The 17,777-nt window shown below is 37.4% G+C and overlaps 1 protein-coding gene across 5 annotated transcripts in view; it reads right to left on the bottom strand.

Annotated features, from left to right (window-relative positions):
- The window catches only part of GRAMD1C (GRAM domain containing 1C), a 98,137-nt gene that overhangs the window by 2,743 nt on the left and 77,617 nt on the right, over nucleotides 1–17,777 (bottom strand). For all 5 annotated transcript variants that reach the window (XM_018039330.1, XM_013962641.2, XM_013962638.2 and 2 more), the window contains 7 exons: nucleotides 12,118–12,236; nucleotides 10,316–10,458; nucleotides 9,359–9,462; nucleotides 7,767–7,943; nucleotides 6,223–6,280; nucleotides 4,264–4,374; nucleotides 3,756–3,861 (listed from right to left, as the gene is read on the bottom strand). In XM_018039330.1, the coding sequence (XP_017894819.1) occupies nucleotides 3,756–3,861; nucleotides 4,264–4,374; nucleotides 6,223–6,280; nucleotides 7,767–7,943; nucleotides 9,359–9,462; nucleotides 10,316–10,458; nucleotides 12,118–12,236 (818 nt within the window). The remainder of the gene's footprint in view (nucleotides 1–3,755; nucleotides 3,862–4,263; nucleotides 4,375–6,222; nucleotides 6,281–7,766; nucleotides 7,944–9,358; nucleotides 9,463–10,315; nucleotides 10,459–12,117; nucleotides 12,237–17,777) is intronic.

Genomic DNA, 17,777 nt, shown 5'->3' with positions numbered 1-17,777 from the left:
ATGAGGTCCGGTAGAGGAGATGGTTTTAACCAGCAAATAGCAGTTTTACATTATGCTAAGTGAAAGAAGCCAGGCATGAAAGACCATATATTATATGATTCCATTTATAGGAAATGTCCAGAATAGGCAAATCCATAAAAACAGAAAGTAGATTAGTGATTATCAGGAGCTGAGAGATTGAGGGAAGGGAGTGACTGCTCATGACTACAGGGCTTCTTTGGGGGATGATAAAAATGCTCTGGAATTAGACAGTAGTCCCTTTTCATTAGTATAATTATTGATATAATTGTGTTTAAGTCTGTTATTACTGATGTTCTTTAGTCACTAAGTCATGTCCAACTCTTTTGCAACCCCACGGCCTGTAGCCCTCTCCACTCTCCCCTAAAGCTCCTCTGTCCATGGAGTCCCCAGGCAAGAATACTGGAATGGGTTGCCATTTCCTTCTCCAGGAGATCTTCCCAACCCAGGGATCGAACCAGTGTCTCCTGCATTGTCAGGCAGGTTCTTTACCACTGAGACACGGGGAGGCCCGTGAGATGGTTAGATGGCATTACTAACAACACACATGAATCTGGGCAAACTCTGGGAGACAGTGGAAGACAGAGGATCCTGGTGTGCTACAGTCCATGGGGTTGCGAAGAGTCAGACATGACTTAGCAACTGAACAATTAGATAGAGGTGATGGTTGCACTACCTTGTGATTATACTAAAAATTCTTTAAAAAGTGAATGCTACGGTATGTAAGCTATTTCACAATAAAGCTAGGTTTTTTCATGGTTCTAAAGAAGGGAAGATTAGATATATTTCAAGAAAGGAATGGTCAGCTCTGTCAAGTATTGGCACTGCAAGATGAAAACTCCAAAAAAAGGTACATTAACTTTAAAAGCCAGAGATCACTGGGAGCTTAGCTTGGCCAGTGTCAGTGGAAGAAATCAAGGCAGTGCACACTGCAGAGGGAGTAAGTAGATTAAATACACGCATCCAATTTTTCTCCCTTCTGCAACCCCACCAAAAGCACAGTAAAGGGATTTTTTTTTTTTTTAAGGCATAAATCCACAAGGTCGAGCCAGGGTGGGTGCGGAGGAGATAGAATAGGCAACAAGAGCAACATGACTTTGGAGACTAGAAGGAAGAAGGATGACTTAGCAGCCCTGAAAACCCTGAATCCCAAGCCAACAGCAGAAAAAGTTGAGAACCAATCAAATCTACCCTGAAGAATCCTTAAAAGCCTCAGGAATTGACAGGGCCCTTTCAGTTCAGCTCAGTTCAGTCGCTCAGTCATGTCCGACTCTTTGCAACCCCATGAATCGCAGCACGCCAGGCCTCCCTGTCCATCACCAACTCCCGGAGTTAGAAGTGGGAATAAAGAGGAACTAAAATAAGAATGACTGGATGAACTTTGGGACATGTGGCCTCTCCTACTACCTGGGCAGAAGTCTGAAGTCCTATGGCAGCCTGGCCAGGAGGATGCCAAGACATCAGTAAAGACAGCAGTATATACCAAGAATAGGGATTACACAGAAACACTGTACGCTCAGATTGTCCCATCACCCTGCCCTCCTCTATCCCTCTACTCTCAGTAAGCTCCTAAAATGCTGGCAGCCAGCCCTTAATCCTTCAGGGAGGAGATTGAAAGAGTCTTCTTTGTGGAAACTGTCCAGTCCAAGAGTAAAGACCTAAAGATGCTGACATCAGGATTTCTCAACCAACAGGCCAGCCAGATCTACTGAGAAGTTCAGGGTAGACCAGCCCAGCTCACACGTTAAGAACTTTGGATCCACACAGGCAGACAATTCCACACAATTCCATTTTAAAAAAAAGAAAATTCAGAGAAATTTGAAATTTAATAAGTGTTAGCAAAAACTTAAAAACTCAGTAGAAGAATTTGAAGATTAAATGAGGAAATTTCTGGAAAGTAGAATAAAAAGGCAAACAAGATGGAAAGCTGGAAAGAAAAGCTAAGGTTAGACAACCTATCCACCAGAAGGCCAATGCCTGATTACAGGCACTATACAAATCTCTACTCTTCAATTCTGGAAAGTTGTTGTTTGCTTATTATCTAAAATATATTTATTTTGTTGCTGTTCAGTCACTAAGTCATGTCCGACTATTTTCGACCCCATGAACTGCAGCAAGCCAGGCTTCCCTGTCCCTTACTATCTCCCTGAGTTTGCTCAAACTCACATCCACAGAGTCAGTGAGACTTGAAAAGTACACAAATCTTATATTATGATGGGAGTATTAGTCTTTATTTTTCAAAGGTAATCCTAAATTTTGATTCATAGAACCAGGCAGCACATATTGATGACAAGAGAGAATGCTTATAGAAAACACCAAAATAACCCAAGTGTTTATTCTTCAATGGGGAACTGGTAAAATAATTATGCCACACATGTACAGTTGAATTCTACATGCTATTAAAAGAAGAAGTGCTTTATATGCTGATATAGAAATATCTCCACGTACAGCAATCCCACTGCTGGGCATACACACCAAGGAAACCAGAATTGAAAGAGACACGTGTACCCCAATGTTCATCGCAGCACTGTTTATAACAGCCAGGAAATGGAAGCAACCCAGATGTCCATCAGCAGATGAATGGATAAGAAAGCTGTGGTACACATACATAATGGAGTATTACTCAGCCATTAAAAAGAATACATTTGAATCAGTTCTAATGAGGTGGATGAAACTGGAGCCTATTATACAGAGTGAAGTAAGTCAGAAAGAAAAACACCAATACAGTATACTAACGCATATATATGGAAATTAGAAAGATGGTAACAATAACCCTGAATGCGAGACAGCAAAAGAGACACAGATGTATAGAACAGTCTTTTGGACTCTGTGGGAGAGGGAAAGGGTGAGATGATTTGGGAGAATGGCATTGAAACCTGTATAATATCATATAAGAAATGAATCGCTAGTCTAGGTTCGATGCATGGTGCAGAATGCTTGGGGCTGGTGCACTGGGATGACCCGGAGGGATGGGGTGGGGACGGAGGTGAGAGGGGGATTTGGGATTGGGAACACGTGTACACCCGTGGTGGATTCATGTTGATGTGCAGCAAAACCAATACAATATTGTAAAGTAAAAATAATAATAATAATAAATAAATAAATTTTTTTTAAAAAAAGAGATAAGGGAATGCAGCTTTATGGTAGTGTCCTCAACTTCCAAATGTAGCTGGTTACCACAGTGACTGCCAAAGCAGGAAAAAGATCAAGAGGTTGTAAAGTAGGGTACAAAAATTGTCTAACTTATCTTAGATTCTTATAGCCAAATAAATTTTAGCATTTTAATTCCAATTAAATATATATATTTACTATTTAAAAAAAAGAAATATCTCCATGATACACGATTAATAGATAAAAACAAAATAATGGGCAGTGTATACAATATCTACCATTTCTATAAAAGGAGCTAATGTTAAGCATGAAATCTTATATAGAAGAATCAATAAAAAGAAAGCGGTAGATGTATACATACTGATGTAGAGACACCTTCAAATACATTACTAATTGAAAAAAGGAGGGTATGCAATGGTAAGTATAGTATATTTCCATTTTTTTTAAAAAGTATTAATAAAAGTAACTATATACATAAAATGCATAATCCAGAAACTGACAAGGTTAGATGCCTCTAGAAGGGGTATTTATTCAAATAATGGTATAGTGAATATTCTCTCACAGCCAGAAAAGCAGCTGAATCACTGGGATGAGTACCAAGTACCATGGGACACAGAGGTACCTACCTGTTCCAGCATCACTATGGAGTCCCGGAGCACTCCTTTTAAGCGATGGGCCTGGCCTTTGCTCTTTTGAACAGCTTCCTCTCTTGACACCATATCAGAGGCTAAACTGAAAGAAAAATACCATCTTAAAGGTCAAGAAATAGGGACTTCACTGGCAGTCCAGTGGCTAAGACTCTACACTTCCAATGCAAGGTGCCCAGGTCTGATCCCTGGTTGGGGAACTAGATCCCACATGCCACAACTAAGAGTTTGCATGCAGCAACTAAAAGATCCTGCATGCTGCAACTAAGACCTGGCACAGCCAAATAAATAATTTCAAAAATTTTTGACAGATCAAGGGAACGGCTTCTAGCCTTTTCCAGAAATCATTAGTCCCATAAATTTGCATGTAAAACAAAACAGCATATGACTAAAGAGAAGTTGGCAGACCACACTCTCTAAAATGGGACTTAAATTTTCTGCAGCACAGGAATTATTGAAATAATAGGTTGTGGAAGGGAAGACTTACTTTAAAGATTTCTCTTCTTGGAGATGAAGACGGTAAAAGGACTGAGCAGCATATTCTATCTTTGACAACTTCAGAAACAGCATCACATTCAGCAAAACTAGCAACAGCAAACTAGACAGAGAAAATCAGACCTGGTTAGTCCACTCTCATTCAGACCGAAAGCATTGCTAATGCAGAAGAGACATGCAAAAGCTTCAAAAATGCCTATTACCCAGACTAGTTCCCAATTAAATTACTATTTAAATGAATTATTCCTATTTTATTGTATGAAATAATAACTTTAAGTACTAAGTGGATGTTGAGGGAAAAGTTGGAAGGTAACTAGTGACAATGAGGTCCTCAAATAAGCAGGTTGGGATTGTCCCTGACATCTCTCCTCTCTGCCAGGAATCCTAACCAGTGTTGATGTGCAAACACCAGCCTAGAAATCTACCACATTAGCTTTCAAGATCTATTTTGGGGTGCTTTTGTCTTAAGCAATTACACATGCATAGTACCGTACTTCAGAAAGGAAATGAAGATCAATATGGATTTGCTCTTAGGTAGATCATTATGTACCTCTTATTCCCAGCGGAAGCCAAAACAAATGCACATTCAGCAAAAATTCCTTCTGGTCCAACTTAGACAAAGTTTCAAATCCCAAACAGACATCAGTGGTATCATATATAAAATGTTACTTGTTAAGTACCCTTACTTTGCTGGTATTCACAATAGCATGTCAAGTGAATGAATGTATCTCATTACATATATATGCAAATACATAGGTGGCATCATATCTCTTATTTTTTCCTGCTAAAACATTGACTTACCTTAAAATATATAGTATTCACTTTTACCCATCCTGAAGATGAAAACTAAGGTAGTAGCAAAAAAATCAAATCTATGAAATGGCATAAAAATCAACATTTAATATCTGACTATAAATTTTCTGCAAAGTGATATAAAAGATCACAGATAATATATACTATTCAAAATTGTCACAGCAAACCAATTTAAGCAGAATATGAAAAGCTTTTATAAAACTTGAAGGTACAACAAATTTTCTATGTTCTGAAGTCTATAATTAGAAAAAAAGGCTGATATAAGAATTTCTTTCCAAAAAATACACCCAGAGCGTATCATCCAGTCAGAACTAATTCAATTAAATCTGATGGACTACCCAATGATCCAAGTATAGCCGTGGAGATAACAGGAGTCTAAATATGACTGACAGAGAAGATTCCAAAAGAATACTCTGAGATGCAGACTGTTTATTCCAGTATTTCTCATCCTACAATCCTCAGATTACTTGCATCAGAATAACCTATGCAGTGTGTTTTAGAATACTACTGATTCTTGATCCCTACTGAAGACCTACTGACTCAATCTGTAGTATTGGAGCTGAGAAATTTATGTTTAACTTAATATTTTTAAAATTTTAGTTTTAAATTTTATTTATTGGCCATGCCACATGACTTGTGGGATCTTAGCTCTCAGACCAGGGATTGAACCTAAGTCCCCTGCATTGGAAGCACAGGGTCCTAACCCTTGGGCCACCAGGGAAGCCCTAAAATTAGTAGTTTAGCAAATGATTCTCATGTATAGTAAAGGATAAGGACCACTGGTCTAATATAATACAGCAAAATAGCATTTTGGGGATTTTACCTGCCTGCATATATCAATATTTTAAGTTTATGGTATTTCCCTAAAAACCTATGATGGCGAAAACAAATCAAATTAACTTAAAAAACAAAAAACATTTACTGAATGTTTATTTGGTATTCCCTCGAATTTAACAGTTCTGAAAATCATTCAAAACTACCAGCCTGAAACATATAAAATTACTGTTTCTGTAGGCCAAAATCGGTCAAATAGTAGTAATGCCTATACAATAATATACAAATATTTTCAAATCTTTTTGGAAACCATTAAAAGATAAGTGAGGGCACAGTAAAATAAGCTCTCAACACAAATACTTACAAAATACTCATCACCACAATAAGGACAGTGTTACAGCTTTCAATTTCCTTTTTCTTTCCTGCAAATTACAAAAACAGAAGGCTATCTGAGACTCGGGGTTGTGATTAAAACTGGTAAAAGTTTAACTTCATTTGAAAAATACTGCAGAAGAAATTTGTAAAATTATTTGTGAAGACACAGTGAGTTAAGGTGAATTCCCTGCACCCTTCTTTGACTTCTGATATTCTAAGTAATATTAAACAAATCTACAAAAAGAAACCTTATATCAGTTCTGCAAATTTGACCTATATTACAAATAAATTTGTTCTAAAATTAAGTAAGCAATTCAATATATCATGAATGATCTCTAAGTTTCATCCCTGCAAATAATATTTGAGTTAGTTCTATGTGCATAAGGCTTTGCTCCGTAAAAAAATTTTTTTGAAATCATCCTCCCCTGTTTTCTGTTGCCCAAATTTTGTTGCCAAATCCTAAAATTAAATAGCCATTAGATTTAAATGTTAGAAAAATATATTCACACTAAGGTGTTGGAGAAGACTCTTGAGAATCCCTTGGACAGCAAGGAGATCCAACTAGTCCATCCTAAGGGAAATCAGTCCTGACTATTCAATGGAAGGACTGATGCTGAAGCTGAAACTCCAATACTTTGGCCACCTGATGCGAAGAACTGACTCATTGGAAAAGACCCTGATGCTGGGAAAGATTGAAGGTGGGAGGAGAAGGGGACGACAGAGGATGAGATGGTTGGATGGCATTACCGACTCTATGGACATGAGTTTGAGTAAGCTCCGTGAGTTGGTGATGGACAGGGAAGCCTGGCATGCTGCAGTCCATGGGGTCACAAAGACTCGGACACGACTGAGTGACTGAACTGAACTGAACTGAAGATATAAACCTTAGAAGAGGATCTGATAATGTAGAAGGATGAGGGTGTACGACAGCTTCTTATTTCTGAGAGGGAGGGTGTTATAGTTAGTAGGGACAAGATGTCTTCAAAATTAAATGCGGAGATAATAAAAGTCACTCTATCTCTGCAGTTTTACTGAGCTGGCCCTGACAGTATATAAGGATTAAAAGCATACAATCACTGTAGTAGATTCCAGGGTAGAAATCAAATGTCTGTAAATGCCTGGCAGAAAATTAACGAATGAAACATCCCTCAGTGGGCGAGAGTGATAGGGACCGGTGACCTGGCAAAAGTACACACTCGGTTATATGAGGCAGGCACTGCTAGGCTCCAGCTAATTGACTGCTGCTCTCAAGGCATGTGGGTCCAGGGCTGTCAGATCGGAGTTTTTATATAAAAATGTCCAGTTTTTAAAATACCAGGTAGGTCCCGTACAGAACTTCTATTGGCCACATGCCTGCCACTTTGCAACTGCTCCTTTATATATTATTCAGAGTTTGACAAATATTATCAGAAAAGAAGAGAAAAGGAGCCCTCCTAACTGACCTGTCTTATAAACAAGAGGCATATTCTGCTTCATATAAGTAAACCTATAAAGAAAAAAAGCTTTCATCTTTGTTTACCAGGTAACAGCTACCTGTAATATCCCCTTTGGCCTCTAAACTCATGTCTCCAGAAGGACGCTGAGAAGAAAGCTTAGGAGCTGTTTCCACTGTTCTGTTGAATGTTCGCCTTCTCCTTCGCAGGCCAGTAAGTTTTCCAGGGTCTTCCATGGGCTGATTTACCACAGATTCTTCCATTAACAAATCTGATTCTAAAAAGAAAAAATAATCTTTAGATAGTGGAGAAATCTTCTCAGCTATAATATACAGAAGGGTTGGTTGTTTTGTGCTCAGCTTGCTTTTCTTTTAAGTCTCGGTAACTTTTACTTAATAGCTTTACTTAATAGTTAAGCCTTGGTAACTATTACTCAGGTTTCTTATGGCCTAGATTCAAACTTTACCTTTTCTTAATGAAAAGTTACGGAGTGTACAATGATCCCATAACGAGGTTTCATTATTCCAAGAAGAATGAACTGTATTAATTAATGATGGGAACCATCAGAACAGATCTGCCATGTGCCATATTAAATATTAATGTAAAGATTTCAGTTATGGAAACAACAGGCTACCCACTTACATTGGGTCCCTAGAAAGATTTCCAAGATAGATTATAGTACTTGATCATCAATCTCAAAGGAAGAAGCAGCATACAATAGTTCTAATTTACAATGAAAGTTTGCAAAAAAAGGAAGCACTGGTAAAGAAAGTCTGCAAACAATCTAAAAACTTTGTTTTTCTCAATTGTTTTAACCTTTCCCTTCACGAGATTTTTCATTAGAAGTTCATTATCTATCAGCCAAACTTATCTTTGAGTTTTTCTTTCCTTGCTCCTGATTTGGAGTTTAATAATGAAACAACCAATGAGAAAGCAAGGAAAATAAATAACCAGCAAACTGGTTAGTGAAGCCTTAAATTACCCTGAGTTTATTTGCCACCACCTTTTCTTTAACTAAATTAATTACATTCGTGTGTGTGTATGTGTGTGTGTATGACATATATATATATATATATAACATATATATGCATGCTTTTTCTTCATGTACATTTTAAGGAATATCCAAAGAGAACAACTACATCACTTCCCCTCCACCAAATCCATACGTGTACATGGTCCCATGGCTAAGTGGGCCTGCATAAACCCAGAAGAGCTACGTCGGTAAGGGGGGTATGGGCCTGAGGACTCTCCAGACCTTCCTCATGAGCACACTGCACGCTTATGATCAGGTCACCCAGCCCCTCACTGCAGTCAGCTTCCTGGCTCCTTGCAGAGAGAGGGAGTGTGACAGCTCCTAAGTGTGTCATCCTGGAAAAGCCACTTAACCTCTCTCTCTCTGTTTTGATATTTCTTCTTTAGTAAAATGGGGAAAAAAATTATAGGTTTGCAATGAGTTGATATTTATAAAACACACAGGGCAACATCTGGCATATCATAAGCATTATATAAGTGTTTGGTAGATCAATGGAAATTAGAAGTTTTTAAATTTTAAGTGTAACAGTTGGAACCCTTCAGTAAGAGTCATTCCAATGCCATCTACCAGTTCCTACTATGAATCCAATTGAAGAATCCATCCATTCTGTTAATAAATGCCATTCTTACAAAAGTAGATAAATCAAGAAATTTACAAACCAAGCTGTTTGAAATAATCTGCCAGCGAACTCCAGGAATTCTTCTCAATTAAAGATTTGATAATAGCCCATGGTTGTTTTTTATATTTCAAATCTGTTGAAACTCTAATGAATAAGGAAGGAAGAAGAATATTTAATTTACAAGATTTAATCACATTATGAACGTTGCATTTAAATGTAGGAATGAATTCAGTGGAAAGCCAAAAGGATGTAAAGTCACTAAGACTACAAAAATCATGTTGATGTATGGCAAAACCACCACAATATTGTAAAGTAATTAACCTCTAATTAAAATAAATAAATTTATATTAAAAAAAGACTACAAAAAAACTTCACTGAAAATGAATTCTTTAAAAAAATTACTGGGAGCTGCTAATAATTTCATCAACTTCGCATTTTATTTCTTTGCTTTCTCAAACTCTGAGTTTTCTTTATTTAAATAGCGATAAAGGCTCAAAATAAATTAAATGTCCTAAACGCCTTGTATAAAAAATCACTAGTGGTCATACATTAGCTAAAAGTCACTACACTAGCTGAGACTAGGGCAAGTGTATGATGGGCCCAGCACCACCTTCAACACACCAACATTTCTGGTCTCCCACTGCAACAGAGCTGTTTACTGCCCACCACGTGCTGCTCAAATCTCCCAGCCCCCTTGCCATTAAACAGGGTCCTGGGACCCTTCTGGCCACTGGACTGTGAGCACAACTCTATAGCTCTCTCTCTTCTGGTAGTAACTGAAATGATACATATTCTGGATTGTGCAGCCCCAGAGGTCAAAGCCCCATCAGCCTGGCTTCTTGAGTGAGGCTTCCCACCCTTCTGCTGACCACCAGTGGACACGCAAAGCAAGAAATAGTTTTGTTGTGTAAAACTGCAACTAAGATTTCAGGATTGATACATTGCCAGCATACAATGTAGCTTGTCCTGACTAAAACATTCGTTTACAGTAGCTCACCTCAGTCGGCATTTCTGCTTTGAAGATCGGATGATACAGTATCTGTTGAGAGTATAGAAGTAATCATGGTAGGGGACATCATGTGTCAGCACTTCTGCATCTACCAAATAAAACTGTGCTTCCCGACTTTCTTTATACAGTCTCTGCCAAAATAAGATGAAATTTTTTGCATGTACATGTTTAATACATCAAATTTCCTGCCAACTTAGAACATGTATACCAGAATTCCTTCTCACAAATTACAAAAAAACATGAGGAGCCTATATTCAAAGCCAGAAGGGCCTCCACGTTGCTATGTAATCTACAAATTGAGGAGAAGGAATGTGCAGAAATAGTATTTGCTGCCTCTCTGTCATTTCATTGTATAATTTTTTTCCTTCATTTTAGGCATGCATAGGAGAAAGGATCTACATGATCTCTCATCTGTGTTAGCAGTTTATTAGGAATTTCAAATGTTCCTGGTAGAGGAACAATTCAAAATTTAATTGAACAAAGCCAGGACCCCACTCTAAAATTCATTAAAATTTAATAAAAACCACTCTTCACCAAAAAGAAAATGAAGGAAGGGGACAACCAGACAAAATACTGCTTTCCCTAAATAGGCTTTGAAGTGGTTGCTGGCCAACTCTTTCTCATTTTAACCTTACCTCTTCTATTTATCCTCTAAAGTTATCAAAGACTCTCAAATACCAAAAAGAAACTTCTCTTAAATGTTTGGAAATCTTTGGAAGAGAAAATTTTAAGTCCTTTTGAACACTGATGGACAAAAACTAAGACAGCAAGAATAATTCAGATGTTAATAGATATTTTTTAACTCCGTAGAACAGATATACAGTACTTCAACAAAACTGGCCAGACATAAACCACAGTATATGACAGTGCCACGCTGGTCAGAGTAGACAGAAAATACCTAACACTCTCTTCCTCATATGTCATAGCAGCCATCTAGTTATTTGGCCCTAACCCTTGACACGATCCTGTAAATCAGATTCCAATAGTGTTATTTTAAAAAATAAAAAAAACACTTATTATGAAAAAGTTCAAACATATACAAGAGTAGAAATGAACATTACATAATGAACCCTCATCAGCTCATCAACCAGCTTCAATATTAACTCACATCCAGTCCTGTTTCATCTGTATCTCTCCCCACATTCCCTCCCTCCACCTTCATCTTCTGCCTAGCTACTTTTAAAAGATATCCTAACCACCAATATAATTTCATCCAAAAATACATCAGTATATTTCTTTATCAATTGCTCAGTGGTGGTGGTGGTTTAGTCCCTCAGTTGTGTCTGACTCTTGTGACCCCATGGACTGTAGCCTGCCAGGTTCCTCTGTCCTTGGAATTTCCCAGGCAAGAATCCTGGAGTGGACTGCCATTTCCTTCTCCAGGGGATCTTCCCAACACAGGGATTGAAACCATGTCTTCTGCATTGTAGGTGGATTCTTGACCACTGAGTCACCAAGGGATTCCCTAAAATTCCTCAGTATATCCCTTTAAAAGATAAATGCTCTTTGCTTTAAAATATAACAACCATACCATTACAGAACTTAGAAATGAACAATTCCTTAAATCTCAGAAAAGCCTTTTTACAGTTGGCTTGACTGAATTAGGATTGGATTGATTTGTTTATGTGTCTCTTAAACTCTTTTAACCTGTAAACAGTTTCTCCTCCCTTCTTTGTCTTGCTGTATACTTGTTGAGACTGTCTTGTAAATTGGTGACTAGGACCTCTGACAGGCATCTTTTCTCTTCCCACACAGATGGTTCTTTTGGAATACTGGCGGCATAGGCATACCTGCTTCTCAGTGGCCGTGGTACACTTTCCAGTTAGTGGATTGTTAAGGACTATAGTGTAAGTCATGGTTCTCAGCTGGTCCCCTCCAGGTTCCACATTCCAAGGGGTAGATACTACATCTAATCACAGCAAAAAAGAGTTAGTGAAAAGAGTTAGTTCTAGAAATTTGAAGGGTACGGCTTGTAATGGAATCAAAGAGAGAGTTTTTGAGCTATTTAAATTTTTATCTGTGACCAGTTCTAAATTCCTTATAACTGTATTATTCATTTAACATTAAAGAAGAGTAAAGTCACATCAGGCACTCTTCTTGCATGTGACATACACCTCATCTCTGATTCATTTACTTCTAAATTGTTGTCTATTAAAACATTTTTTTCTTTTCTCTAGAAGATAAAATTAAAAGTGTATCATCAGTGGGCTTCTTTTTAAAGTTCCCAGTACCTACAAAGAGAAGTAATGGTGTCCACTTATCAGAGACAGAACATTTCAGCACTCCCAAGGATGAGACCTTGAAAGACATTTGTCCTTAATGTAGCAATATGATCTGATCTCAACTTGTGGAGAAATCATATCAATGAGAAATCATACAATGTTAATGGCTTCTCTGCAGAGATCTTTAATCAAGGAGGGAGCAATGGAATATAAATAAACTATATAACCTTTTCTATATGAAGAAAGCTCTAGAAAAATCTATCTTTATGGCAAGATTTTGTAAAAATTCTGTTTCTTTTGCTTAGCAACAACACAATGAGCAAAAACACACTTTGAACAGAAATACTGTGGTATTGGAGAAGACTCTTGAGAGTCTTGAGAAGACTCTCTGTGAGAGTCCCTTGGGCTGTAAGAAGATCAAACTAGTCAATCCTAAAGGAGATCAGTCCTGAATATTCATTAGGACTGATGCTGAAGCTGAAACTCCAATACTGTGGCCACCTGATGCAAAGAACTGATTCATTTGAAAAGACCCTGATGCTGGGAAAGATTGAAGGTGGGAGGAGAACGGGATGACAGAGGATGAGATGGTTGGATGGCAGCACCAACCCTATGGACATGAATTTGAGTAAGCTTCGGGAGTTGGTGATGGACAGGGAAGCCTGGCATGTTGCAGTCCATGGGGTCACAAAGAGTCAGATATGACTGAGCGTCTGAACTGAATTGAATATCTTTAGAACATAGCACCATATAACAAAGTTCATTTAACAAGCTAACACTAGGAAAATACAGGTAACAGCATCATGAACTCTATTTGAAGATCTGACTAAGTCACCTAGCACAACTGTTCTTGTTGTTATTTAGTTGTTAAGTCGTATCTGACTCCTTGTGACCCCATGAACTGTAGCCTGCCAGGCTCCTCTGTCCATGGGATTCCTCAGGCAAGAATACTGGAGTGGGTTGCCATTTCCTTCTCCAGGGGATCTTTCTAACCCAGGTCTCCTGCATTGTCAGCAGACTCTGAGCCACCTGGGAAGCCCTACCTAGCACAATGGACTTAGGCAATTAGTATATCTGGCTGCTGCACATCAATATCCTAAAACAGAAGCTTTTATCTAACCTATTACCCATCATCAAAGGAAAGGAAATAAGGCTTTATGATATATTCAATTTTATTTAACTTCTTTCAGTCAGCTGAGCCTAGGGATTTAATGAGGGATCCTGAAGCTGCCTGTTGCTTATCTTTTGCAGAAAAATTTTGCAAGTAAATTAAACAGGCAACATCTCAAATCATGGGATCTATAATACAGAATTTGTTTTAAAATGATTTATTTAGGTGTACCATAGATATAAAATTAATTATAAAATACTTTGTAAAATATCACTTTGGCCATATGTCAGCCTGTTTCAGAAAAATTATACAAATAGTTCATTGTTAACCAGTGACTAAATTTAAAGATATCATTGAATTCTGCCATTAAAACTGCACACTATTCAACAAAGCAATTATCAACAAAGATAAAAGTCTCTCTTTCACTTGTATTTTCATCAGTGTTACCAACAAGCCTATCGAATATCACGTGTCAGAATGTTACAACATTTTGGAATAGTCAAGTCCCCAATACCTAAGTAAAGTTCATCATAATATAAAGAACAGATGAAGTTATGAGAAAAAATGGCAACAGTATACAAACAGACATATGAGGCATTTTGATAACAAAAAGTTGAAGTAATCAAAAGCAAAAATTGCAAAATAAATAATTCAAGAATCCTCTGATGTAATAAAATTTTAAAATTGGTGAATCTTCACATCCACTAGGATAACTATTATCACAAAAACCTGAAAATGAGAGGTTGGCTAAATATGGAGAAATTGGAACCTTTATGCAGTGCTGGTGGGACTATAAAATGACGCAGCCACTGTGGAAAACAATATGGCAGTTCTTCAAAAAATTAAATACAGAATTACCTTATGATCCATTTCTACTTCTAGGTATTACCCAAAGGAACTAAGAGCAGGGATTCAAACACATACTTGTACATCAGTGTTCACAGCAGCAGCATCCACAATAACTAAAAAGTGGAAATAACTCAAAACTCCACTGATAAAGGAGTAGGTATACAAAATGTGGCATAAACATACAATGGTTTAGCATTTATTCTTTAAAAGGAATGAGATGAAATCCATACTGCAATATGGATAAACCCTGAAGACATTATGCTAAGTGACATAAGCAGTCACAAAGAAACAAATACTGTAACTGTGGTGTTGGAGAAGACTCTTGAGAGTCCCTTGGACTGCAAGGAGATCAAATCAGTCAATCCTAAAGGAAATCAATCCTGAAAATTCATTGGAGGGACTGATGCTCAGGCTGAAGCTCCAATACTTTGGCCACCTGGTACAAAGAGCTGACCCATTAGAAAAGACCCTGATGCTGGTAAAGATTGAAGGCAAGAGAAGGGGATGATAGAGGATGAGGCGGTTGGATGGCATTACCGACTCAATGGGCATGAGTTTGAGCAAGCTCCGGGAGACAGTGAAGGACAGAGAAGCCTGGCGTGCTGCACTCCATGGGGTCCCAAAGAGTCAGACAACTGCGTGACTGAACAACAGAAGCATAGTGAAATTCATGGAGGCGGAAAGTAGAATGGTGTTCATCAGGAGACGGGGAAAGGGGAAATGGAGCGTTACTGTTCACCAGGGACAGAGTTTCAGTTTGGGGAAGATGAAAAGTTCCAGCGATGGTGATGTGTACAGAACAATGTGAACGTACTTAATGCCACTGAACTGCACATTTTAAAATTATAAAAATGGTAAGTTTTATGTTATGTGCAGAAATAATACCACAATAAAAAAGACTGGTGAATGCAGGTGATGGGTAGGTTTCATTATACTATTCATGCAACTTTTCTAAAGATTTGCATTTTTTTCAAAATTAGAAAGTTGAATAAAAAGACTTAAAACTGAGCTTTACATTATAAAAATAGTGTCCTATAACCATAAACAAAGATTTTAAAGAATTCAAATTGTGATTTTTATTAAATAAATTTTAATTATTAAAAAATAGATCCAGAAGTAGCCATTTTAGTGCTGAAATTAGGTTAAATCCACAAATAACTGACCATACTATATTTTCCCATTAAACTCTTCATAGTTTAAAAAGAAGCCTTTGAAACCTGTTCTCAAGAAATGCGACTTTGACTACCAGATAACAAATTCAGAGGAGAATATAATAGTGTGCAATCATAAGCAGATTATCTCTTTGGGGGCAAACCTTCTGACTAATTCTAGGTCTAATGGCAACATGCCTATAACTATTTATACTTGTGATAAGCCAGAAGCCTTTGCTTCCCAAAGCCATTTATAGCATCAGATGGCAAACACAGTCATCCATACTGAAGCTAGATATGATATCAGACACCAAACACAGCTGTGATTTAAAAAAAAAAAAGCCTTCATTTTGTACCAACGTGGAATAACATAGCTAGTTCCCTCTGGGCCTTTCCAGCCATAAAAATGGCAGTGCAATATCAACAGGCATCATCTTAGAAAATTAAGAGATATAAAATATCCAGCTCTTCTGGAATGGCAAATTCTCTAGGCAGACATGAATAGCAAGAACATACAAAATAGATTCAGAACAGATACAATGTTAAACATGAGCTACTGAGTGAAAAGCAAGATTTATATCCCTCAGGTATCACACATTTTTAAAACTGGAAGAATAGGAAAAAAATTAATGATTTTTAAAAACATGACATTTAATATAATCACAGGATAACAGCTATCAATCAGAAATTGCTTTGCTACTCTACTATGAATAACAAGAAAAAATTACTTTTTTATATCTAGTCTGTATCAATGTTATAGCCTATGAATATGTAATTATGTTTACATAAAAGTTTCAAATAAAGAAATAACATCTAATGGTTAATAAAATGGTTAGATTATACATTATATTTAACTTGACTCTCTTTGACTATGTCAAATGACTCAGCTTATATGGATCTCTGCCACTGGTGTTTTCTAATTTTATATAGCAAGTTAAACCATATGCTCCCAAAGTTTCTAAGATATCTTGAAATATTTAGGATAAATTCAATTTCAGGTTGGCTATATGCTTCTTTGAGATGTTTACCAAAATAGAACTTTTAACACATAATCAATAAAATCTTTTTTATAACAGCCTTCCTAATTGGAGTATTTTCATTAAGATAGAACATAGGCATTGCAACCTCAAGTCTCCACGAATTTGCAGAAAAAACACACATGTGTACCACTACCCAAATCAAGATAGAGAACTTTACCAGCATCCCAGAAGCTCCCTTCCAGTCTCTATCCACCCACAGCAGTCCCCAGAGCAGTTAACTACTCTGCTGCTTTCATGTCTATAAATAAGTTTTACCTCGTTTTGAACTTTAAAGAAATCACAGTATGTACTATTTTATGTCTGACTTCTCTTGCTTAATACTATAGTATACCCATAAGATTTATACGTATTGTTAGCAGCAGTTGTTTTTTTTTTTTCCATCGCCGTAAGTATTCTTTTGTGTGGACAAACATCTGTTTATCCATTCTATTACCGGCGGATATTTGGGTTTTGAGTTTGGGGGCCATTATAAATAATGCTGCTATGAACATGGCAGTACACATCTTTCAGAGTACACTGGGACCCATTTCTGAAGGTTATATGTATCTAGTAGACATTTTGCAAAGTGACTATACTAGTTCATACTCTACTAGAATCCAGTTGGCTTCCTAGGTGGCACTAGTGGTAAGGAACCCATCTGCAAACGCAGGAGACACAGAGGTGCAGGTTTGATCCCTGGTTCAGGAAGATCCCTGGAGGAGGGCATGGCAACCCACTCCAGAATTCTTGCCTAGAGAATCCCATGGACAGAGGAGCCTGGCGGGCTACAGTCCATGGGGTCTCATAGAGTCGGACACAACTGAAGCAACTTGGCATACATGCTCAGAATCCAACTATTCCACAATGGAATCCTTTTAAATGGGGCTCAACCCAATTGAACGGAGTTTTAGTTCTCAAAGGGTCTGAACTTAATAGTAGGTAAGATCTGACTAATTAAAAAATTATACTATTTACATGTGATTTAACCCAAAACACCTAAACACTAGTTTCTACATCACCAAAATAAAATTGAAGCCTGTCTAATTTTTCCACTTGACAACATAAACTCTCTAATGATAATAAAATTCTCACATGTTT

The sequence above is a fragment of the Capra hircus genome, chromosome 1 (genome assembly GCF_001704415.2).
Source record: "Capra hircus breed San Clemente chromosome 1, ASM170441v1, whole genome shotgun sequence".
NCBI classification, from domain to species: Eukaryota; Metazoa; Chordata; class Mammalia; order Artiodactyla; family Bovidae; genus Capra; species Capra hircus.
This window is presented reverse-complemented; position numbering and strand designations above follow the sequence as displayed.